General features: G+C 34.7%; 1 protein-coding gene across 6 annotated transcripts in view; it reads left to right on the top strand.

Moving 5' to 3' along the window:
* The window catches only part of LOC128982858 (carboxypeptidase M), a 182,809-nt gene that overhangs the window by 105,593 nt on the left and 51,836 nt on the right, over positions 1–25,380 (top strand). For 3 of the 6 annotated variants that reach the window (XM_054401901.1, XM_054401898.1, XM_054401897.1), the window contains exons 6-11: positions 741–874; positions 1,215–1,326; positions 14,179–14,258; positions 17,246–17,378; positions 18,251–18,280; positions 23,559–23,735. In XM_054401901.1, the coding sequence (XP_054257876.1) occupies positions 741–874; positions 1,215–1,326; positions 14,179–14,258; positions 17,246–17,378; positions 18,251–18,280; positions 23,559–23,735 (666 nt within the window). Of the gene's footprint in view, positions 1–740; positions 875–1,214; positions 1,327–14,178; positions 14,259–17,245; positions 17,406–18,250; positions 18,281–23,558; positions 23,736–25,380 lie in introns of all 6 variants that reach the window. The other 3 variants (XM_054401902.1, XM_054401900.1, XM_054401899.1) reach the window with 2 other exon arrangements.

The following is a 25,380-nucleotide window of genomic DNA, read 5'->3' as shown; positions in this document are numbered from 1 at the left end:
TGTTGTGTTAATTGTTGTAGGCTTGATTTACATCTTCTGTCAGCAGAATGTTATTCCAATTCTGTGTTATAGTCCTCGCCACCCTAAGTTGAGGCAGCCCAAGGCCGCACGGCGTATATCTAGTGCGGCCTTTGGCTGCCTCAACTTAGGGTGGCGAGGACTATAGCAGGTTTTCTTTGAGAAGTATCATCCCTCTTTTGGTGTATATTCTCTTTTTTTCATTTGTTGTGCTTTGGCCAGGCTTGGGCATGTTAATTGTAGCAAACTATGTGCTGAGTGGTCAGAGAGTCCTGACATGACAACAGAAGTTTGTATTAGCTCTGGGTTTATATTTGTAATGTTGAGGAATCTTTTGAGACTCTTGTGGGTGGTAGTATCATCCTGACTATGCCATAGCTAGTTAGAAGCTCCTCTAGTTTTGCATTATCACTATTTTCTGTTAGGTTGTCTACATTGTAGTAAGGTTGTAGTCAGGTTGTAGTAAATTATAGTAAACCAAATTTTCTTATATAACGTACATGTCCTCTCCCATTGCAAAAGCAAAGCACGAGTATGACTGCAATAAGCATTTTATACTTATACGCCAACCCCGTACGAAGGACGGGTTCTCTGATAGTGTTTAATAAATATAACTGTAGAGCTAAAAAAATGTATGTTATACACAGTTTCTGTTATAAGAGTGTTGTGTGAATTAAATGCTTATTTTCCATATAGATAATAATTTTAAATTTGACTTTCAGGAAGAGACTTATGGGTGATGGTAGTTTCTGCCTCCCCATATGAGCACATGATTGGGAAGCCTGATGTCAAGTATGTAGCTAACATGCATGGCAACGAAGCAGTGGGAAGGGAGCTCATGCTTCACTTGATACAGGTACATAGGTCAATAAATGTTTAGCAAAGATTGTATTATTCTTGAAAACCACTTTTGTTAGAGCCTTATCTTGGATTCTCTCTACAAATACGACTTTTTTTGTGACTGTAGGTATTTGATGAAAAATGGCATCTGGGTCTAGAATAGACCCTGCATGGTGTCCAACCAGCGACCATTGTATTAGAAGCCAAGGACTGTAACCACTTGGCTACCAACTAAGAGAAATAAGTTTTAGGTCTACTGCTGTGATGGACTTTTACCAATATTTTAACTTGTAAGTTATTATTGAGGGTTCAGATAGTTACCATCCTGGTAAATCTGTATGTTTCCTATGTTACAGTATTTGGTAAACAGCTACAACACTGACAACTACATTAAATGGCTACTAGACAACACTCGAATCCACATCTTACCTTCCATGAATCCTGATGGATTTGAAGTTGCTCGAGAGGGTAAGAAAAAGAGTTATAACATAAGAACTAGAAAATCTATAAATAATAGTAAAGAAAAGGTAACAAAATTATTATAGAAAATCTACCTACCTTATCTATACAAATATACATACATACATTTCATTTAACACATTAAGTGCCACACGTACTACTGTACTGTAATGAGTTTTACCGGACACCAATCAGCTGATTACACTGTATTTGGGTGACAATGAGTGGTTATAAACAAAAACATAACCTCTCTTAAAGGTTATGACTAGTGATTTTTAGTCCTTTAGTTGGTGGTAATATGTAAGGATTTGTACAGATTTAGTAGTATGGCGTAAACTATCGTACGTAACTTGTCCAAAATGTGTTAACCGGACTTGTATGGTAATCCCGTACTCGACTGTCTCGCACAGCAACGACCACACTCGTCCGGTAAACACTTATTTTCAGGACTAGTAACGTAATATACTATTACAGGATAACTTTGATATGATAAAAGCCTATTACAATGAAAAACAGGTGTAGATAGATGACAAGAGAGGAATTTTTAATTGAACACATTAAACATGAAGAAAACATGAAAACCCAAATTTATTACCTTGACAAAAAGAATACAAAATTATCAATTTTAACAGTTCAAAAGCTCTTAGCAGTTAAAAATTAATTTTCCTAGCTTTGATCTTGGCAAATTCTTTAATTGCAGAGTTGGTATCAATCTCGTTCAGAACATCAGAATGTGGTTCAGAACATGAGTCATGAAATGAAACCCACAGGCGCCGCGCTGTAGTACGCTGTCGACTGCCGAGCGTCAGAGCTCACTACAAATCGAAACTACAAATGGCATTAAGTCCTTATGAGTTGTAGTGCTGTAAAAATATACACATTTTTCATATGCTTTTGGTACAAACATAATAAATGCCTTTATTGTGGTGCTTTGAATACTTGAACTCTGAGCAAAAATAAACAAAATTACGTTGTTCACTAAAAAAAAAAATTTTCCGTTTGGCGCCAATTTTTCGTGGCGCCATATGCGGCCGCTTAGTTTGCGTATGGGTTAAACCGGCCTTGGGTATACATCAATTCACATTTTCTTGTTCTCCATTAAACTCTACAACTTTTGGTTAACTTGCAAGCCAAAAGCTTCAATGGTTACAGTACCACATGAAGAGCTGTCCAAAACAAAAAATAATTTTTAATAAAGATTTTTTTGAAAATATTTTATTTTTAAACTTATTTTTATCAGTCACAACCAACATGATTGCACAAAATAGTAATGCAATCTCTTTGAAATTTAATATTCTATCTATCAATGCAAGTTTTATCAAAATATCTTGTAAATTTTTTAATCTAGAGGGCAAAATCATAGATTAAACATACTCCCTTAGTAGATTCTCCGCGGGATAGGGGTCGGTATGTTCGAGCACTTGTACGGCGAAGTTGCGTGCTGCCCACGTAGTTCAGTACGGTCAGGCTAGGAGCGCTAGAGGTCTCGCCGTACAGCCACACACACAAACACACTCTTACCGCGTTATAGCTCTCACACGCGCGTCCACAAGCCCCGCGCGCCCCGCCGCGCGCCAGCACTGAGCACCAGCGAGCAAGGAATACCACCTTGGCACATAGGCCTACACACGACCACGACACTCACACCCAGCTTGATTCCATACAGCGTCATTTGTACGTGCAGAGCCTCGGCTAACTGTATTTCAGTATTTGTAACACTAGTGTTTTATTGCGATTGTTCTAGTTTAGTTAATGTGATGTTGATAATTAAATTAATTGTTCTTTTATTTGAATAGCCATCTATTGTATTTGTTACTTGTGAGTATTTTTAACCGAATACCCCACTACCAACAAAAGAATGAGGTTCTCAATTCGTTTGTGCCAATGTATTTTTTTCTATAGATGTTCATCAATTTCTCTGGGATTTTTATACCGATCAGCATGGTTCCACTCCCAAAATAACCATGGTTTCCCTTTGGTACCATATATAACATTATGTTTAAGTGTAGGCCTAAATATTGGTTCCAGTGAAAAAATGCTGAAAACCTTTATAACATATTTATTTTGTTAATATGTTTACAGAGAAAGCAATAAATAATAATAATATTCTCACAACTGTTAGTTGAAACGATGAAGGTACAGAGACAGATCTTCATGAAAAAGTTGCTTAATATATTTCATGCCATGGAGCCTAAATAACTGACTTTGAGTTTACTAGGCGTTTTGTTTTGGTTACTATGAAAAAGGTATTTCAACATTTGACCTGCATTTTGTATAACTCCGTTTTGAGTATTGAAATTGTATTCTGGTATCAACACCATAAAATAAACATCATAACAATAAAATTATAGTATATCATTGGAAACATTATTCCAATCAAACAATACACTTATTTCCTATTGATTTTTAAGACATAAAACTTTTAGGCTACGTCGGTTTACAAAAAACATGTTTGGCTGCAAAAGGTAGGTAATAGGGTATAGTGTGGTAAAAAATAGAGTTCGTACCACGGACCGAAATGTTTTTGCAGCTCTCGATCGATTTAATTTCTGGCAATCCCAATTCATCACCTGGTTTACCAAAATTTTTATAACCAGGAATTATGTAACCAGAACAGGTGACTCAAGCAGTTTTAAAATAATAACTGTTCAGTAACTTTCTTGATCGGTCCAAACAATTTTGCTTTTAAAAACCCTTTAAGTAATAAATATGTTACAAATTAGAATTAAGTCACTAATAAGATGAAATAATTTATCTTTGTAAAAAAACAACCGATTTCAAACCCTCTAAAATAATAAAAACAATAAAATCATAACAGGATAGGTAACATAAATATATATATATAACAAACATAAGCACTGTTTTTTATACCAAGGAAGTATTTACTTGTATTTTATATTTACTTCTGAATGAATGCAATATGCAACTATGACACACTAATTGATATGAATAAGAAACAAATTATGTTGATATTATGTTAGGGAAAAGAGGCTAGGTCAATATTAAAACGTTACTTATCCAAATTAAAAATATTTAAATGCATTATCATTAAAAGATACTAGTTAATATCACTATAGGATTACAATTTATTATCTTATAAAAAAAAACTTTAAAAAGGCATCTGCCAATGATGGGTTACAATAATAAAATAACTCCAAATGCAAATCTCTGAAAAAACATGAAGATTAACATCATTAGTTAGATAACCGCCTGCAATGTGGACATCCTCTTTAAATTTTCAGTATGTTGTGTCAAACATCATCATAGACTTCAAATACGTGAACTTGAACATTACAAAAGTTTACTTTGAAAGATTTATTTAATTATTTTTAGAGTGTTTAAAGTAGGTTAATTTTTTTTACATAACTGTTAGTTAAGGAATTTATTATTGTGATATATATAGGTCTATACAAAATTCTTAGGTTTTCTCTTCTTAGTTATACGAGTCGGTTCGGCTCTTTTAACAGACCGAATTTCATAATTTTGGTCTAAAATTCAAGGTATACACGCACAGATTTGCCATCAAGCATCGGCATTCGTTTATCTAGAGTCCAATTCAAGTTATGCACAAACGAAACTTCCTCCATGTACATTTCTTTTAGGAGTTAAATTTGGTATTTCTTTTCCGATTTTCTTCTCCTCCATGCAGGATCTCAAAACAGTCCGGACTCTCAGTGGTTAGGAAATAGTGCTCAAAAAGCGATTGTGAACTGTGATGAGTCGTGCACGGAATCAGGGAGGTTAGTTATCCTAGTCTACGCCACAAATAGGTTATACAATAACCATGTAATCAATACCCTGCAGCCCAACATGTTAAAACATTCTTGAAACTATTTCCGAACATATGCGAATTTCCCATATAGGGAATAAGCTATTACCGTAGTACTCATGGTAAAACCTGGACCCGGGGCCGATTTAATTATTTTGCTGTGAAGTCCCTAGAGGCCGCAAAACACCATCCGTTGAAATTCATCGCGCAAATCGCGTGTATATATATATGTGTGTCTGTTAGCGCGATAACTCGAGCAAAAATGGTCCGATTTTTATGAAATTTAGTACAATATTTCTATGTAAAAAACGTTATAAACTAAAGAAAACAGTGAGTGTAAATGCACGTGTTAACAATGGCAGTGTCTGGCGGTAGCTTCCGATGCAACGTCACATGGTGGCGGGGTTGGAAGGGCAGCATCAGGCGGCACGCGTTCACTTCAAAGGAGTGGGCTAACCCAAGGCCACACTATAGTGTACGCACCCGCGCACCACCGTCACCGCGGACCAGGTGAAGAATACTATTCCTAATTCGATTATTTTTTTACATTTAGTTTTGCATTGCAGTTGTTTTTTTATTATTTCAATTTAAAAATTGACAAACAACTTATTTTATTAACACTCTAAGCATTGCCTTACAATATTATATTACAAAACCGTACACCTACTTTAAACCGAACCTGCTTGAGGCTGTTTAATTGCGCGGACTGCAGGAGGGACTTGATGAAGCCACTATGGACTTCTGACACTAGCGGAGTTCAGTTTTGATGCCGTTTTAAAGAAAAGCATCCATGTTTTTATGCTCAAAAACACGGTACTGTTAAGGATGCGCTCTGCCTCAGCTCAGAAATCTCAACTCGGGCCAGTAGATATGTTGCGCCATTGAACAGCGCCACGAGAAGCGCTTGTAGACGTTTTAAGTCCTCTTAAATAACTCACTTAGCTTTTGAAATATTTTTCATCTGAAGATTGTTCCTTACTCCTTAGATTAAAATTTATGACTCTAGCTTTTTTGATTTTCTTCAAAAAATGTATTTGTATGTGTAAGATGCGTTAGAAAAACGCTTATATAGAAGTATTTATTTACCAGTTATTTCGCACTAAAAATTCTACTACAGTAGTAGCAAAAAATTAAAAAAGATCAAGCCTACAGATATAAGAAAGGAATACATTAACATAAATTTATTTTCAATTGGTTAAGTACCAAGCTGACATTAACGGAGAGCCAAAGCCATTGCATTAACGTGCGGCGGACAGGCAGAGCGGACGCCTTAACCCTAGATTTGGCGCTGCAAAGCGACGTGTTTTCCGGATGCATCCAATTTGGATGAAATGTTACACCAACTGTTACAAACACCAATACTGTATTTCATCCTGAACAAGGTTCTAGTAGCAAAAATTAAAAGAAGCCTGCAGGCTATGTCCGAGGATCTGCGTCAGCCCGGTGGTAAATATGGTGAAAAGTGGGAAAAAGTTATGAAACTAACAAAACAAGTAAATGTCAATCAATCAACCAAATCAATTCAAATTGACAGTAATTTAGAAAACTTTTAGATTAGTAAAACAGTAAACAGTAAAACGTCATCAAACACACGAATACTAAAACAGAACCAGTGTGGATTATAAAAAACACACAAACGTGTATACTGCATATGTTAAGTCTATCCTAATTAATACACTCACAGTGATTTACCTTGAGTTTTGTTTATAGTTATCGCAGATGAGACGTGCAGGAAACTGTAAACGTTTGAATTCAGAGGGAATATTGGTAGGGATCGTTAGAATATGTCATTTGGATTAAATAAACTAACCTACTACAGTATACTCCCGACTATCCGCGGGATTGACTGGCGAGAAAACTGAGTTCGTGGATAAGCCGCAAAATTGCTAGTAATGGCTAAACAAAGGTCGAAGGCACTAAAAAACAACACACAAGTGCTTTAAATAAGTTCATTATACAATGCACTCTACGAAAAATTGTACTTAAATTTTTTAGTTTATTTGTTATAAAATTGTTTAAATGTAAACAATTTGTTTTTAATTGTTGGTTATGTTATATATGGTTATGTTAGGATGCATGATATAAATATATTGCTGTGATTAAGTTGTTTGGGTGTAAGTAGATTAAGTAACCTAAAATGCTGTACGATGATTAATGTTATTAAAACATAGTATTACAATGTTATTATGTAAACATTAGAGTCAAGTGATTAAATACAAAACGTCAAATTAAATACATTAAACATTTCATAATTATTTCCTTTGGATCCTTAAATTTAAATTGTTTATAAATACTTACCTAATGTTTCGCAATTACTTTCTAATACAAATAATAATTAATTGTATTTCCAGTTCATAAAGCGTTTCAAAATTAAATTCTCAAATCACATACATTACTTTATGCATTCTTCTTATGCATTATTTTAAACAAAACTTTGCGATGTTTTTTGCCAGTAACAGTCGTACACTACTCTCGAATACGGATTTTTGAGTGTCCATGAGGATTTCATCTCCGCCCGACAAAATTAAAAGAAAAACATGTAATTTGGGAAAAGTATGAATTATGTAGGAAATAAGGGTTTATTTTTTATTATTTATTTAAAAATGATTCGTTGGTAATGACTAATGAATGAATGATCGGTTATTTATAGTAGGCCTACACTATACACCTTGTATTCCATGACTATGAGCTTCTTTTGTACTTAGTAAAAATAACAGAAAAACTATATTCGCGTATGATTGTAAAATGTAATGGATTAGCTGCTAGTGCTTCGCTGTGCTGGCTGATTAGCTGTACGGCAACAACGGCGCCGGCCGTGTGTTGGGCTCTGGCTTGGGCCATTCTCGCAGACAAATGCTGTCGTTGCGTTGTTCCTCTCATCGCCACGAGGTTGCGCCATTGCACTGATACCGCCTAGAGCGCTAGTACTAGAAATCCCGGATAGAGCGCACTGAAGTTTGCCCCGTTTTAGCCGTCCTCACCTTATAACATGCCGGCGGGGAATCTACTAAGGGAGTATGTTTAATCTATGGCAAAATGTTCTACAGATAGACTAAAAATCTAAAAAAACCAATTTGTACGTATAACTAGAAAACGAGCGAGCTTAGGACATATGCTTCAAGGACATTTTTTCAGTTTTGACCCCAGGAACCATTTCCTGAAGTTTGTCAGGGTTCCGGTGAAACAATCTGTATAATGAAATGAACTATATGAGAGGCCTCCTGCGAAAAAAGCTAAAATTAGGAATTAGTAAAGAACTAGTCTACATTGTGAACTTATTCTGTGCGTGCTATGTTAGGTTTACATACTGTATTAGAAGTATTCATGCTGTAATTTATGATTAACCTGTTTTATGACTTTTTTATTGAATTAGTCATTCATTGAATTAGTAAGAAAGAATAAAATTTCTTTTCCAGATTTTTAAAATTATTTTATAATTATTTTAATTTAACCAGCAGATCAGCAAATCAGCACACACCATCAATGGGGAACTTTCTGTATTTGCTTTTTATACCTAATAGAAGGTAACAATGGAATCAAAAATCTGGCTTTAACCCTCCGAATGTCACTCGTCGAAAAATCAAGCGCAACACACTTTGTGTAGTGTCACGCGTAGATTTTTCGACGCGCGAACATCGTTTACGGCGAAGGCTCTATGACTGACCTAATCGGATTGAACTGGATCGAGTAAGGTATCGTTCTTCTCGTTATATTCTAAGCTTTCTCCAGAGGTCTGTCTCAGCGCTGTATGTTCTCCGAGCCGATCGTAATTGTAGCAGACAGCTGACGTGCGTATTTGTAAATAGCTAGGTTACCCTCGGACCGATTACTGATGTGTTTTATTACATTTATCATTGTTTTAGTGTTAAAAATCAAAAGTAGTGATATACGTGGTGCATTATAAGAATATTTAAGTGATTTTGAAGGGCTGGTTGATGATCCTGAAGAAGTAGGTAGTGATATTGATGTAAATTATCAGCCAGATTCCTAGCTATGGTTAGGCTATGCATTCTTAGCTAAACGCTATGTACTGAAATCTGTTTTTTGCCCATAACTTATTTATTTACAAATCTACTTCCTTATATTATTATATATTTGTAATCCTCATAAAATTTAGAACAAAGTGGCTATTTGCAAATATTTATAGGCCTATAATTTATCCAATTTCATTGAGCGCGAACTTATTTATTTTTTTTTTCCAAAATATTTTTTTTTACCTAAAAAAGTTTTTTGAAACAAATGTTCCTTATGTTTTATGTATAATATTGAAGCCCATGATTTTCCAAACAAAATGGTATATAGAACAGTAGAATTAACATTGTTTTAAGCTTCTCAGATCGGTTTTAATGAAACCTTGCAAATGTGCCAAAAATAGGCGGACATTAAGGCCTAAACTATGGACACTCGGAGGGTTAATTATTTCCTAATTTGATGATATTGTTAGCTTTATTTCCTGGACTATATAAGGAGTGGGGGGAGCGATGAGTCATCCTAGTTACGCGCGTATCCTATAGTAGCCTCCGTCTAACAAAGTTTGTAACATTTTTAGGGCAGTAAAAGCAGTTTTGTGTACACACAGCTTTATGTACAGTATTTTTTTTCAAGTGTTTTGTGTTCAAACTATTATTGTCAAGACAATGTAATGTACCGTAAAAAATCTGTGTTTTTGTAATGTGTAATTGAGTTAAAAATTGTTATTTAAAAGATTTGTTGTTGTTTGAGCAAAGTAAAACTTACATAAAAGGATAAATTCGTTTTAATATCCTTATTAAAAGTTTATAAACAGGCTTCAATGCATTGTTTCATATAGAGCCGATTTGGTCGTCATTTAGTTATTAATTACACAAAATAATAATACAATTAATGTGAATAGCAATTTCATGTATACGAATGTTACCGTACTCGACTTATAATTACAATAAATATTGTGCATCAATCACTGTGTGTGTATGTGGTTGCTAGAGAGGTGTAGTCGAAAGGCAGCGGTCAAGCGTCACGTCGGCGGGACACAAATTTTGCTTCCTCTTCTACCTGATTCATTTCCAAAAGTATTCTTAAAAACAACTTTTTGTTAAATGTATATCATGATACAACTCAAGCTTTCAAACTTTGCCGCTGACAAAACTTTCCTGACCAAAAAATAAAAAAAAATCCAGATCACTTACTTTTTCATGTTCTAATTCTCAATTTTAAAATTTCTTTGAGTTTTAAAGGTTGTTAAAATTTAAAAAAAAATATTATTTTTAATTACAGCCTTACTATTAGCGAGAAGCACTAATTTATAGTAGCTGTACCAAATTTGGTAATTTTAAGTCGACTCTAAGTGTGTCAAATCATTGTACATTTGAAAAAGGTGATCTACCGCTATATGTAGCAGTTGCCGTCCCAAACTCCATTCCCGTGCCAGCAACTGTAAGACGAATATCACTCCGCTGCTAGTTTCGACCGGTAGAGTGCAGTCGGACTTGTTGATATTTTGGAGTAAGAAACTCGCTGCAACACTCTCGTTTGGCCCCAAATTTTTTTGGTTATTTTTTATCCATCCGATTTTAATATATATTTTTTTATATTAATCTTAATGAAACTTGTAATGCTTTTTGTTTTTTTTAAATTATACATAATTGCCTTAAACATTACCAAAAATATTGTAAACTTATCCATGTTTACTAGTTTATTTTTAAAAACATAAATTACTATTTCTAAAATTTGGTCCACGAGTTGCATTTAGGATTATATTACCTTTCAAACGACACCACATTTGTAATTTTACGTTGAAAAATAACGATAAAATTAGGGTATATTTGTTAGCATTGGTCTTATGGAGGATCAATCCAATATGGCCGACGGGGGAGCGTGGCTTAATAAAAACTCACTTTATTAATCTCCCTGTAGCAGCAAACCTAGGTACTCATGAAACCTAATGTTATTGAAATTGATTTAATTGAAAATTAAATCTGGGGAATAGAAACTCACTTAATCAGCAGATTTGCTGTGATGGGGGTATTTTTGCCTATTCCATGAAATGCAGAGACGGTAGTGCAATATCCTTGATTAAAAGGAAAGTGAATAGCAGGGGCGGTTCCAGGGCTGAGTTTCGGGCTATTACATTGGGGGTTACCGGGGGGTCTGGGGGGTATGGAATACCCCCTTGGCAGACAGAAATTTTGAAAATTATGTGCTGAAATTAGCGTTTTCAAAGCTATTTTGAGACCCTAGCTTTAAGATTTAAAAAAATGTAACATTTGAGGTTGTTGCCTTATTAAGAATAATTGTGGAATTTCATGAACATTTCTTCAGCAACAAAGTGCAAACAGTCAAACTCAAACCTAGTTTTAGAAGTCTAATAGTTTTATACAATGTAAAGTCGTGTAATTAATTGGTTTGTGTCATTGAGCAAATCAACGTGTTCAAGAGATTTTGGGCTTTATGAAAAACTATACAAGTTGGCCTTTATAATCTATTCCTCTTTATCTACCTCTAACTTTGCACATAGTTGTCCTAGACTAGGACGACTATGTGCGGTCCTAGTTAATTTTTTGAGGTTATGTACACAGATTTAATAGGCTACTTTTAAAATATCATTAAATGCATATGGGAGCTCAATAATTACAATTGTATTGCGTTGAAAACAAACCTCTGCAAAATGCTTGTAAGGTATCAGCTTGAAACATTTTTTTCAGGCTCGGCTAATTTAGGAAATTGAAATTGTAGGTTCAATAAGGCGCCCATGGTCCATTGAATTTACCAACAGAGACCTATAATCTATTAAAGTTGTGCTTACAATTACTGCATTATTACTACTTAAATACTGACGAAGAACGCATAAATAACCAATCACAATGCAAGGGTATAAATCAACTAGTGACAACGTAGCATAAATTCCACAGATGTTCAGTTCACTCTCACTGCTGCTCTACTCAGTGTCTACTCGCTAGTCGCAGTGTTGTAGTCGGCTGGTCGCTACTACTACAACAGCAGTGCTGCTACCACTGCACTGCGGCTATTGGCTACTCGTCACATGGCGTGATGGTGATGAGTCATCGATGTGTACTACGCGCCGGCCTAAAAACATTACCCGTTTAACTACGAGCTGGCAGCACCGCGCACCTGTGGCGAATGTGTGTGGCCCAGGCTAGTACAACTTGAGTACGACGATGACTATCGCGCTCTCACTCCCATACTATTTTCCGCGTAATCGCCAGCTCCGCCTTACCTGTGCTACCTATTCTTGTCCTAATGAATACATCTGTACTTGATAGCCTACTCACATTAAAAACTTTAAAAATAAATAAATTATTATGGTTGGAGTTTAAGTTTGTTTATCTACATTCTCTCTGGAACCGCCCTTCCTTGGTGAATTGGTTGCTGCAGATCTCTGAAGGGAGTTGAGAACACTGAAAGATTATTTTTAATTTTAGCTTTTAAGGGCTGCCATTTTTAAACGACTTGATCAAACTCGACCATTGGTATACCTAGGCTGAGATAATGTATTCAAGCACTTGTGTGCCAAATTTAATGAAAATCGGTTCAGGCATTCGGTCATTATAGCCAATTCATGGCGACCCAGCATCCTCTAACGACCGCCATCTTGATGACGTAATTACGGACGACCGAGGTCCTTAAAAATTGGGGTCTGGGCGGTTTTAGGTTCAGAAACTTGTATTCTATAACCACCTAAAATTGCAGCCTCCCCGCCAGAACTGAAATATTCTGCCACTATATGCAACTATACAACCCCACTAATTTTTTTGTATGAAAACTTTATAACTATAAGGCCCCTATTACACGAGGTAGCCTGGCGACGTCGCCAGCGACCAAACTGGCTACTCAGCTTGTCAAGGGTCATTGATTCTTATGGATGTTATTACACGAGGGTAGCCAGCGACGCAGCCACACTTTGGCGACCGACTGGCTACCGAGCCCCGTCGCCACTGTGGTAGTCACTGGCTACCCATATTGACGACGCTGCGTTGTAGCATATGGAGCTTATTACACTAGGTCGCCAGTATTACGTCGCCACTCGGTTAGTTCATATCGCGGGGGTACTTGCACACTGTTGTGTTGCGTTCTGTTGTGTTGTGAGTGTGTGAATTGTTCACTTCAGTTGATAAAATGTCTATATAATCCTTTATGACTCGAAGAAACTGGATTGTGACATACGAAAATAATTGAAACATTTTTTATTGTCCGCACAGAGCTCATCAAAAAGGGTGTAATATAACCCTTTTGATTCTCTTGCACTAAGCATTGGATGAACGTACATTTTTCTCTTCCTTTGCCTCCTTTTCTTCAGAAGTAACAGAAGGAGAAGATACTTATAATCACTCATTATTCACTGTAAACACCGCTCATAACAAGTACAAGTGCAAGACAAGCACTCACAACAACGGCGCCACGGCGGTAAAATTCTGGCTACTCAACTGGCTACTCAACTGGTTATAGGTTTGGTGGCCAGTGCGTCGCCAGCTACTGCCGCTGGCGACGTCGCCAGGCTACCTCGTGTAATAGGGGCCTAAGATAAACATGTATAATATAAAAAACATCATATGACTGAAAACAGAACTGCATTATTAAATTTCTGTTTCACACTGTGGTAATAAAACCGAAAACTGGTATGGCTTAATGTGTTAAGCTAAGATGTATTTTTAGATAATTAAGTAGAGATTTCTTTGTTGTACATTATTTCTGAAGATAAATTTCCATTGATTGTGATTTTTTGCAACAGTTAACATGCTATAGCATATTTGTGAATCCCAAAATACAAGATTGAAGTATAAGCACCAGCAGAGTGACCAGTGGGGGCCATAGCCCCTTAAAAAAAAAAAAAAAACTTAACTCGCTATCTCGACACTACATTTTATCTATCACTATCTCACTCAGTATCTCACTATACTCTGCGAATTTCTAAACAGATTGTTGAGACAAAAAAGTATGTGTTTTAAAAGATAGTTTTGGCCTTTTTGACAGCCATTAAAAGCATTTTACATCAATGGGAGGTGGGCCTATTCCTGAAACCGCAGATACGGGTACCCCAGACATTTTGAATTTTATTGATGAACATGTAGATTGTACAGTAACTCCTTTGTTTACAGGGCAGTGTGATGGAGGCCAGGGACGCTACAATGCTCGTGGCTTTGACCTCAACAGGAACTTCCCAGACTATTTCAAACAGGTATTTTATTAATGTAATAGCTTTACTCGTGCCTTTATACTGTGGAAATTACAAATCTATTAATACCTGAAGGCAATTTCTACAATAAAACACTACTCCTCCCAGGGCCGGTTCTAGGAATTTTTCAGAGTTAAGCGAACACCCGAATCAGCGCCACTTAGAATTCCCCCACCCCACCCACTACCCCCACAACCCATGAACATTACTTAACTCTATTTGTGAATTTTTTCCCAAAGATTTTGGGAAGAACTTTTTTATAAGTTTAGGTTAGAAGAATACTGCAATAAAAGACTGTTTATTATTCCCAGAAATTTAACATTTTTACACTTTTACTCATCATATAAACTTGAGCAAAACCAAGGCCACGCTAAAAAAAAAAAAACAGGCCGTCGTAATGCTCGTCAAGCATGACGTCTCGATAGAAGACGGAAATGACGTAATGTTTGCCGTTTGTGATCAGCTGCTTGTTTTAATCTTTCCTTGGAAAATAAATAAATGAATACCTACGTCATTTCCGTCTACTATCGTGACGTCATGCTTGACGAGCATTACGACGGCCTAAAGTTAACAATTTATTTCTAAATATGAAAACAGTTTTTACAGGATAACTTGGATACGATATAAGTTTTTATAAAGCCTATTAATCAAAAACAGGTGTAGGTGGATGACAAGAGAGGAATTTTTAATTGAACACATTAAACATGTAGAAAACATGAAAAACCAAATGTATTACCTTGACAAAAAGAATAAAAAATTTTCAATTTGAATAGATTTGAATCTTGGCAAATTCTTTAATTGCTGAGTCGGTATCAATCTGGTTTAGAACATCATTGTTTTATTGCCATAAGTGATAAGCCAACAAAAAAAAAAAAACATACAACTAAAAAAAACAAAAACTTAAAGAGTGCAATACAACGTAATGCTCAGCTCTAGGAGGCTAGAGTTATCAGAGGTGGAAGGGAGGAAGGGAGGGTTGTTGTGACCAGGGTTGTGACAGTGGCGCTGCGCGCTTGCTTATCTCGAGCATGAGTCATGAAATGAAACCCACAGGCGCCGCGCTGTATGCTGCCGACTGCCGAACGTCAGCTCACTACAAATCGAAACTGCAAATGGCATTAAGTCCTTGAGTTGTAGTGCTGTACAAATATAGGCCCTACGCATTTTTCAAGTGCTGTTGGTACAAACAGAATAAATGCCTTTTTTGTGGTGCTTTGAATGCTTGAACTCTGAGCAAAAATAAACAAAATTACGTTGTTCACTTTAAAAAAAAAAAATTGTTCCGTTGGCGCCACTTTTTTGTGGCGCCATATGCGGCCGCGTAGTTTGCGTATGGGTTAAACCGGCCCTGACTCCTCCGTTAATAGTGGATGGATTTTTAGAAATAACATATCAAAGTGAAGTGGTTTTATGTAGACTTCCCTTTTCACCATTTCATCTTATGAATATCTTTGGGCTTTGCCCCTCAGGCCTACAAAGTTATATTTTATTCCTGAAGCAGTGTTTACATTAAACTAGTTAGCGGGCAGGTTATCTATCTGCCTCAGGTATAACTTGAAATAAACCAGAGGCAGGTAACTTGCCCCATAATCTGCCGCCTACTGGCAAGTTCATCATAGATCAGAAATAAACCAAGACCACACAAATAGCCAAAATGACCAAATTTCTTTTGATGACACTAGACACAGGGCCGATTTACCGAATAGGCACAGTAGTGGCACGTGCCTAGGGCGTGAGGCAATTGGCTTTTTTAGGGGAGGGGGGGTGCCAAAAAATTGGAAAATAAAAAGATGTTGGTGGTTGTATTTCCATGATATCGCGGCAAACTACTGATCATCCCTCACGGCCGTGTAGAAATCGTAATCGTCTCCCGCGATTGCGGCAAAATTCTGACTGTTTCCCGTGGTTGTGTAGACATCGTCTTCCATAATCACTGCAATATCATGAACATATCTCGCGGTCGTGTGGATATAATCATCATCACCATCGTCTTGCTCGATCGCGGTAAAATTGTGATCATCTTTTGCGGTGTAGTTATCGTCTCCCGCGGTCATGTAGACATAGTAATCGTCTCCCACGAATGCGGCGAAATGGTAATCATCTCTAAGTCTTCCGGTTGGCCAACCAACCAGTTTTTAACATAGGACCAACCATCCCATGTGGCCTAAATATAAAAACACAAAATAATAAAGATTTAGTTTTAAAAGCATATTTATCATTTCAGTGTATTGATTAAATACCGGTAGTTAATAAAATCAAATTTTGAAAAAAATTAGGAAAAAAATATCTTGCCCAGATGAGTCTCAAACCTGATACCTTCGATTTATGAGCCTCTTACCTTACCTCTGAACCATTTGTAATTGTTGATATTATGTGTTTTCAAGCAGTAAAAGAGGTGACAATTGCAATGGTCGCAATACTTAAATATTTTTGATACTATGATTCTGTTTAGGCTTCAAGTAGTTGAATATTTTTTCTGGGAGTTGGAGAGGATACTGGTATTTGAATATAGATTAATTAATTACCATTAGTAATGTTATTATCATTTTATTAATTTATTGTTATAAGATTAATTAACCTTCCCCTTAAATTGTTCAACTATTAAAAATTTTCTCAAATATGTTAAAGAATATAAAATTAAAAAAATATTTGCATTATTATTATATGTTAAGCAGGTGTTCCACCACTGTATCTAGTATCGCAACTATCACAACATCATCTGATTACATTTATTATGATCCAATTTTCTCAAAAATTGTTTTATATTCTGCTGCTATAGCATTTATTTTCTTATTAAATCAATCAATTTGTTATAGAATGTTTTATACTTAAATCCAACAAATGCCCAACGATTCTTTCCTTTGTAGGGCCAACGAATACAAGTTCCTGTTGGGTCAACGTTGGCAAGGCGTTAAAATTTCCATTTCCAACGTTGTGCCAACAATTTGTGCTACTTGGGTAAGATGTTTCTAATGTGTTAATGTAATTAGAACAACAAGCGTGGGCAGCCAGAAACTGATGCTGTTAAGGAATGGACCTCCAAGATACAGTTTGTACTATCAGGAGGTCTGCATGGCGGAGCCCTCGTAGCGAGCTACCCCTTCGATAACACACCCAACTCCAGTGAGTTATACGACATCTTTCAGTCCGGTAAATCACACAAATACCAAAATCAACTTCAGCTGGAGCGTGATTTTGGATTTGGTGAAAGCTTTTTGATAATTTTTGTTGAATCTATTGATAAACAAAATGAGGCAACATTTTACTCAACTTTTTATATAGCCAAAAATAGTCAAAATATACGTAAAATAATCTCCAACTTTTAAAGAGTCATAACAAAGTAAAAACGATTAAGTATATGACTGAAAACTCAAAAACATGTATATAAAAAAAAATTTTAATGACTACTATAGGCTATACTTAGAAAATTAATAGCTATCTCATGTAAAAATGAAATTATATGAAATTTAGCATAACCTAACAGTTTGTAACATGATTTGATGTCAGGAGGCCTAACCTTTTTATTTTTAATGTTTGTATGTCTTAGAGAAGGGGGGGGGGGTTAATAAGTGTGGTCTGATCTATATTCAGGAGTCTCACACCTAATTTATTTAGGCTGGCTACCTGTGTGCGTATTTTACCTCCTCATAAAAAAATGAATAAAAAATATAGTATATTTCTGTCTACTTAAATTTATTGTTTGGAACATTTTGGACGAAATGAAGATATTCTTCTTACACGCATAATAATTAGTTAACAAACAAAACAACAAACGTAAAATCAGTTGCTTCATTGTTGTCTACTTTTGAGAAAACCATTATCCCATCTTTTTCTTAGGAATGTTATGTGGTTCTCATTTTAAACAAATTATAAAAATAACTGTTATTAAAAAGGACAATAATAATCTGCCAAAATAATTAACGTATGTACTGATTTTAATTCTAATTCAACTTTCCTTCTAATACTATTCTAAACTGTTATTTGCTGCACTAAAGGAATATGCAGATCTTCACCATTATGTTCAGGTAATGATTGAGTGTGTTGCTTTAAACTGTATTATAAATATTTGTTGATTAAATTGCTAAAGCCTTGATGGTTTAGACTTCTCAAAATAGCAAGAGTAGTTTATTGTCAGTACCTTATTGTTACTGACATTTGAAATGCTTTCTACTGTTTTTGCTTTGTAACATAGTGCTTGGACAATGAAGTGAGGTGCTTGTGTTATTTTATTTTTAAAAGAAAAAACTTTAAAATCTTCTTTGTTAATTGATTGATGTGTACATATATTTTATTTGAAACAATTCAGTTTGTCTTTAGTTTATTTTATTAACTTATACTAGGCAACACCGAGGGTTTTCTTTAAAGAAACCACATTAAGGAGGAAGGGCCGTAGGCTACCAGAAGTTCAAAAATAAATAAATAAATAAAACATTACAGATAAAAATATGTTCATTCAAGGATAGCATGTTTGATTTTTATACTGGGTTTTGTTACGTTTGATTTTACCCAACATTTTTATTTTAATAAAAATGCCAAACAAACTGTTTACACTGAGGTTATGCATGAAGTAGAAAAGCTTCTGAGAAGCGTTTGGCCCTTTAAATTATGTTATCCTACTAATATTATAAATGTGAAAGTATGGATGGTTGTATGTACTCTGAAGTTCCATCATGTGAAAACTACTGGACCGATTGAGCTGACATTTTGCAGAAAGGTACTTGATAGTCTTGAGAAACACATAGGCAAATTACAGTTGTGAAAATCCTATATGGCTATGCCCCATAGGGCTCAAAGTTACCATGTTATTCTTATGAGTATCTATCTATAATATTAAAACGAAACAGTGTTTTTTTTTATTTCACAATTCTGAATCAACCACTCGACGGATTTTCATGATTTTTGTGTTGAAAGGAAGATAATTTTGAGAACTAGGGAATGTCGAAGCCATAAATTTAGTTTAGGGTCCCAGTTTTTTAGAAATTAAGATATAATTTTTAAAAAGTCTAGCAGCCGACGCTAAGATTCTAAACTAGCTTTTGGCATAAAATAATTTGCTTAACATAACAGCTGTAAACATTCAGCTTTTGTGTCACAAATTCAGCATTTGGATAAAAATGTAAAGACATACTTAGGGTTGACTTATTTATACTATGTGTAATGCAAATCATTGATACGTTTAATTCTTCTGTAAGAGGATGACGGATTAATTAAATTATACATAGTAAAATACTAGGATGTTCAAATTATTTTTTTAAAGCAATCTTTGTAGTCTTTGATTTGTTTTAGAGCAATATAATTTGTTTTAACTAACAGCTGGTTAAATATAAACTATGGAACTATGAGGTTATTTTATTTACTCTTATTTTGTCATTGATTATAGGAAATAAGTAAGATTAGTAGAGATAATTAGACCACAGTTTAAAATAGTATAGACCAAAATTAATTAAACCACAGTACAAATCGAGGCTCTGTACACGAGTCTTAATAAGAAAGGATAAATGCAAATTATTTTACTATTCCACTTTTCGAGGAAAGAATAGAAAAGAAGAAGAATTTACATGTTTTAATTCTTCATGGTAGCTTTTTTGTTTACAATTAATGTTTGTCTGCTTTAACTTTGTTTGGATTATATTGGTCATAAAAAGAAGATCAAGAATAATCAGGAATCACGATTTTAAATTACCACCACAACCTCAGCCGAGTTTTATACAAAGATTGAACACAACGTCAACATTGACCTAGGATACTGCAATTAGACAAACCATCCTTTTATGAAATCGTGTTCAGTGTGGTTATTTTTGAAAATATCACTTTTATTTCAACTATGAATATATTGTAGTTTAAATTAACTAATATGGGAAATTACGATGTACACTTATTCAATGAGGGTGGGTAATTATTAAGGTATGGGAAATTACGATGTACACTTATTCAATGAGGGTGGGTAATTATTAAGGATAGAACTGATAACGGTATGGATAATAAACATTGACAATTACGTCATTAGCTTTACTAGCGTGTTTACTTTTTATATTCCTGCTACATGTGACCAGTTCTTTTAGTAGGTAATCGTGAGTTCTTTTTTTTTCAAATGAATGTTATTTGAACCAAACAGCTGTTTCAAAACAAACTGTTATTGTTTTTAATTTTCTTTGTTTACACTTATTTATTTAGCAATTAATGCAGTGAAATTGTTAAAAGGATATGTGGGACAATTCATGTGTACTGTGAATTTTATTGGATATTATCGTTTTATTTTAGGTCGTTTCTATTCAGACCTACTGGAAATTGTGTATAGTAGTTGTATTGTGGTGATAATAATTATGGAAGAGGCAGGTATGCTATGGAAGGTGGTATCGTTGACTATAAGTCTATACACTTCTCAATTGACTATTACCTATTACTCTCCCTACTGTAGGCTACTTATGTGCGTCTGTGCGAATCGGCTGCAAATCTCACTTCAACGCTTTTCACATCGCAAAAATTGCAGAATTGCTGTTTTATTGTAAAATTATCGGATTTAAAATGCATATCGTATAGGCCTATGATGGAATAAAAACATATTTGGTCACACAACATTTGTTTACAAGATGATTTTTCACATTAAAACTGCAAGAAACTTTGTCTTTATATGTGTATACTAGCTGATCTGAATTGTACACGGTTTTAACTGACTACTGAATTCCCGTACGTAGGACGGGCTAACACACTCGTTCATATTTAAAAGGAATTAAAGAATTTTGCCAGGTGTTCAACTAAACAAGTTGGTGCTTTGACATTTAATAGCACTAAAAAGTTACAATGTTTACCAACAGGGTGCAGCACTATTATTTTTTTTGTGCATTTATGACAACTAACAGCTTATTTAAACTAAGCAGCAAAAAAAGCTGTAATACACAATGAGAACCTGTCAAAGTAGGATTGTTTACAGTTAAGTTTATGTTGAAATAATTTGTGATATTGTACGAATGTTTGATAATTTACATTTTTCTATTGTTTAGGTGCATTGGTAGAACATTATGTCTATGGTAGATGTATTATACTATAGCATAATTTAAATTTAAAGATCCAAATTTTCTCAAGCCGTGCCCTCTCCCATTGCAAACGCAGAGCACGAGCATTACTGCAATAAGCATTTTATACTTATACGCCAACCCCGTATGAAGGATGGTACACTACGCTAGTATATACCTCTGGGAAAGCTTTTTGAGATTGGTAGGGAATGTATAGAAAATAACATCTTCATAAAAGAAGAGAGGGATCAGTTCCATTGCATCTCTACATGACTAGTCTAAACGTCTAGTTGTCAGCTTTGCAATTTGAATCCTTAGAGGACTGTTTCAGCTTTACAAGCATTAAAACTTATACTAACACTGAAGAAAGTTAAATACATACATAAGAAAAGTAAAAAAAATCAAAAACATGTGTGGAACCGCTGCTAGATTAAATGATTACTGGAGTCGATTCAAAGATTATGAAAATAGTCACGATGTACATAACAGATCAATATAATCAAAATTTCTTGTAATTATCTTATCATTTTTCAAAAGCTGATCTTGTTTTTTAGTGTTTCTACAAATATTTCCCACTCATAGCCACATTAGGTTGTCCATAATAACGATTATAAATTTTAAAAATATGTATTATTTCTATTTCTTCTACTTGGTGGTTGTTCTATGACTTTCCTATGTTTCCATAGTTTGCGAATCGGCTCTTTCAATGATTGCTCAAGAAATTCATCACAGTGTTAATTCAGTTTTCTTTTTAGTATATCAAATTGTCCAGGCTTTCTCGCTTTTTTCCATTGTAATATTTACGCCAACCCAAATTAAAATAGTAAATATTTCATTTCAAACAAGTCAGTAAATAATTGTAGCACAAGTTTCCTTAAATTGCAACTAAAATATTTACAGCAGTTAAATTATCCAGCTTATCATAATGTAAACAAATAAAATGTTCTTCACAAGGATAACATGGGAACTTTAAAAGCCACTAGGACAGAGTCCATGGGACTTTTTTAATGTAAGGTCAGTTTAAAATCTTCACACCTAGACGAACATTTTGGTATATAATATGTGGGGTTAAATCTTAAAACAAAAGAGCCTTATTTATTGTTCACAAAGATTAATGTAGCATATTAAATAATACTAGCTGTGTGGGTTCTACGCACGGGGATCTTATAGTAGTCAGTTGAATGTGACAAAAATCACACAATGTTGGGTTTTTGGACATTTATAATTTTATTTCTTAAGTAGGTAGACCATGTATTCTATGAAAAAGTACCGGTATCAAGGATCGTCGTCGAAAAGGTTGTTATGAATAAGTAGGTAGGCGTACGTACCCAAGAGATGGGCTATGGGGCTATTGGGCTATTGGCTGTATGGTCCAGCGATTGGATCACACAGTGAGTAGAAACAGAAAGTGACACATTGGAAAAGCGAGTTTAGCATCATCCGTAAACCTCTGTTACAATCACCCACTGCAGTTGTGATTTTTTTACTTTACACTTCACATAATCGCCATTGAAGCGCCGTCAATAAGTGGAAACCTTGTTTGTAATCTACTCTATTGGCGACGATCTTTAAGTGTCCCAGAGCCCTATACAACACAGATTCAAGGTATTTTTTCTGGTTATCAAAACTCAAGAACAATTTTATACACAAAGAATTTCTGGTTCCTGACCTGCATGATGCCTAGTTATTTAATTTCATTTACGGTTACACAATAATATTGCACTTGTGCGAATAATGAATTCCTTATGTAAGAAAAACATTTTTAATCTCACTTAATTGGGATTTGCTTTCAAAACGTGATCGGAAATGGTTTGTAAACAACATTTGTAAACATATCAGTGACAGCTAAAAAAAAAAATCTTGATCCGAACAGCTTTTCGTTATTTCAGAGACGATTATGTGATAAAAATTGTACAAAAATTTGACAAAAATCGCACAAAACTGCATTTTTGAACGTCCGTAATTTTATTTACAAAGTAGTGAGGCCATATTTTAATGGCTAAAGACACTCTCGCCAATCCAGTGAATACATTAAAATGACTTGGATCTTGATAGGTACCATCGTTTTCATGGAGAAGATTGCGTAAAATGCTATCTTGAGTGTTACAGACAGACAGAAATAGAGATAAGACTTGTTTCTGCTTCTTTAACGTATAAAACGTAAAAATAACCTAAAAATTTATGATTCTGAGCAATGTACAGACAAAACTCTAATTTAATTTATATATATATATATATATATATAGATATGGAAAAGGTTATTATTTATGTACCATTTTACCTTTTTCAGTGTTTCAAAGCTACGCCTCCACACCTTCTGTTACTCCTGACGACGATGTTTTCCGCCACCTCGCACTCACATACTCTCGCAACCATCCCACAATGCACCTTGGTCAGGCCTGTAAGCAAGGCATGCCATCATTCAAGAATGGAATCACCAATGGTGCTGCTTGGTACCCACTTACAGGTGAGGTTCTTAGTCTTATACAAACGGAGGTTAGGTAAAATAGAAATAACCCATTTGTTTATTAATCGAGAAAAAATGGCAAAAGCCTAAAATATCTAAATGTAGAAGAAGATTTGATTGATCTTTCCAGTATGTATGACATGAGGTGCTTTTATTTAAAAGTTAATATCAGCTTACAAAAATAGGCCTACTACTCAATTTCTGCTCAGTATTGTTGTGATGGAGGTCTCATTTTCCATTAAGTACTGTTGGTTCATCTCTACAACACAAAGTATCTACTATTGGGTGCCAAAAATAACAATATAAAAATATTAAATTAAAATTAGTTTACAAATTTACGCTTAGTGCCAATAACCAAAGCCTGGTCACATTTTGCAAGTTTTTGGTTAACTCCAAATAAATGGTTAAACACTATTGTAATATGACATTCTGTGCATTGTGGTATTTAATTGTTTAGATTGCACCACTGGTGCTGAATTTATCGGCTCTTATTTTTTTTAATATTTGTCTGACTAATTAACCTCAATCTCTGTTGACTAACAAGTCGAGTTTTGGTGTGATTTTACTTAATCAGTTTGCATCATGATTAGTAGTGGTAAATTTGTAAATGTTTAGTTTGAATATTATTTATTGTGCCTTGACTGAAATGTGACATTACTTTTAGAAACTTGAGACACTATTTTTAGTCGGTTTTGTGAACTTTATTGACTGTTTACCAACAACAAATATCGGTGGTGTGACTGTGACTTTATCACTTTGAATCATATTTATTAGTAGTAAATATGTACATATAGTTTAAACTGTTTCTTGTGCACAAAGTTACTAAATTTGAGCCCAAGAAGCACACATCGTTGGCCCAACGTTGGGAAATGGTCGGCACGGTTGGGAAATGGTTGGCAGAAATTTTAACGATTTGCCAACGTTGGCCCAACGGAAACTTGTATTCGTTGGCCCTACAAAGGAAAGAATCGTTGGGTTTAAGTATAAAACATTCTAAAACGCATTTTAACGAATTGAGTTATTTAAAAGAACATAAATGTTATGGCAGCAGAATATAGGACAAATATTGTAAAAATTTGGATCTATAATAAATGTAGTCAGATGAAGTTGTGATACTAGATACAGTGGGGAACACCTGCTTAACATATAATAATTAATTAGGCCTATAATAATTCTATTTTTTGCAATATTCTTTAACTTATTTGAGCAAATTTTTAATAGTTATAGGGGAAAGATTAATTAATTATATAACAATCAATTATAACAGTACTAATCTACTAATAGTAATTAAATAATCTATATTCAAATACTAGTATCCTCTCCAACCACCAGAAAAACAATTCAACTACTTGAGGCCTTAACAGATTAACAGAATAATATTATACTGTAGTATCAAAAAAATTTTAAGTATTGTGACCATTGCAACTGTCGGCTACTCTTTGACCACTTGAAAACACTCATAATCAACAAGCACAGATAGCTCAGAGGTAAGGAGTGAGGCTAAGGTACCGGGTTCGAGACCCATTGGGGCCAAACTATTTTATCTAGTTTTTTTTTCAAAATTAGTTTTTATGAACTATTTAATCAATTTACTCAACTCATAATTATGTTTTTCATACTAAATCTTTATTATTTTGTGTTTTTT

Source organism: Macrosteles quadrilineatus, unplaced genomic scaffold (genome assembly GCF_028750875.1).
Source record: "Macrosteles quadrilineatus isolate MER2022 unplaced genomic scaffold, UCM_ALF_1.0 Scaffold_1__1_contigs__length_201487025, whole genome shotgun sequence".
NCBI lineage: Eukaryota > Metazoa > Arthropoda > Insecta > Hemiptera > Cicadellidae > Macrosteles > Macrosteles quadrilineatus.
The sequence above is the reverse complement of the archived record's forward strand: the minus strand, read 5'-3'. Positions and strand labels throughout refer to the sequence as shown.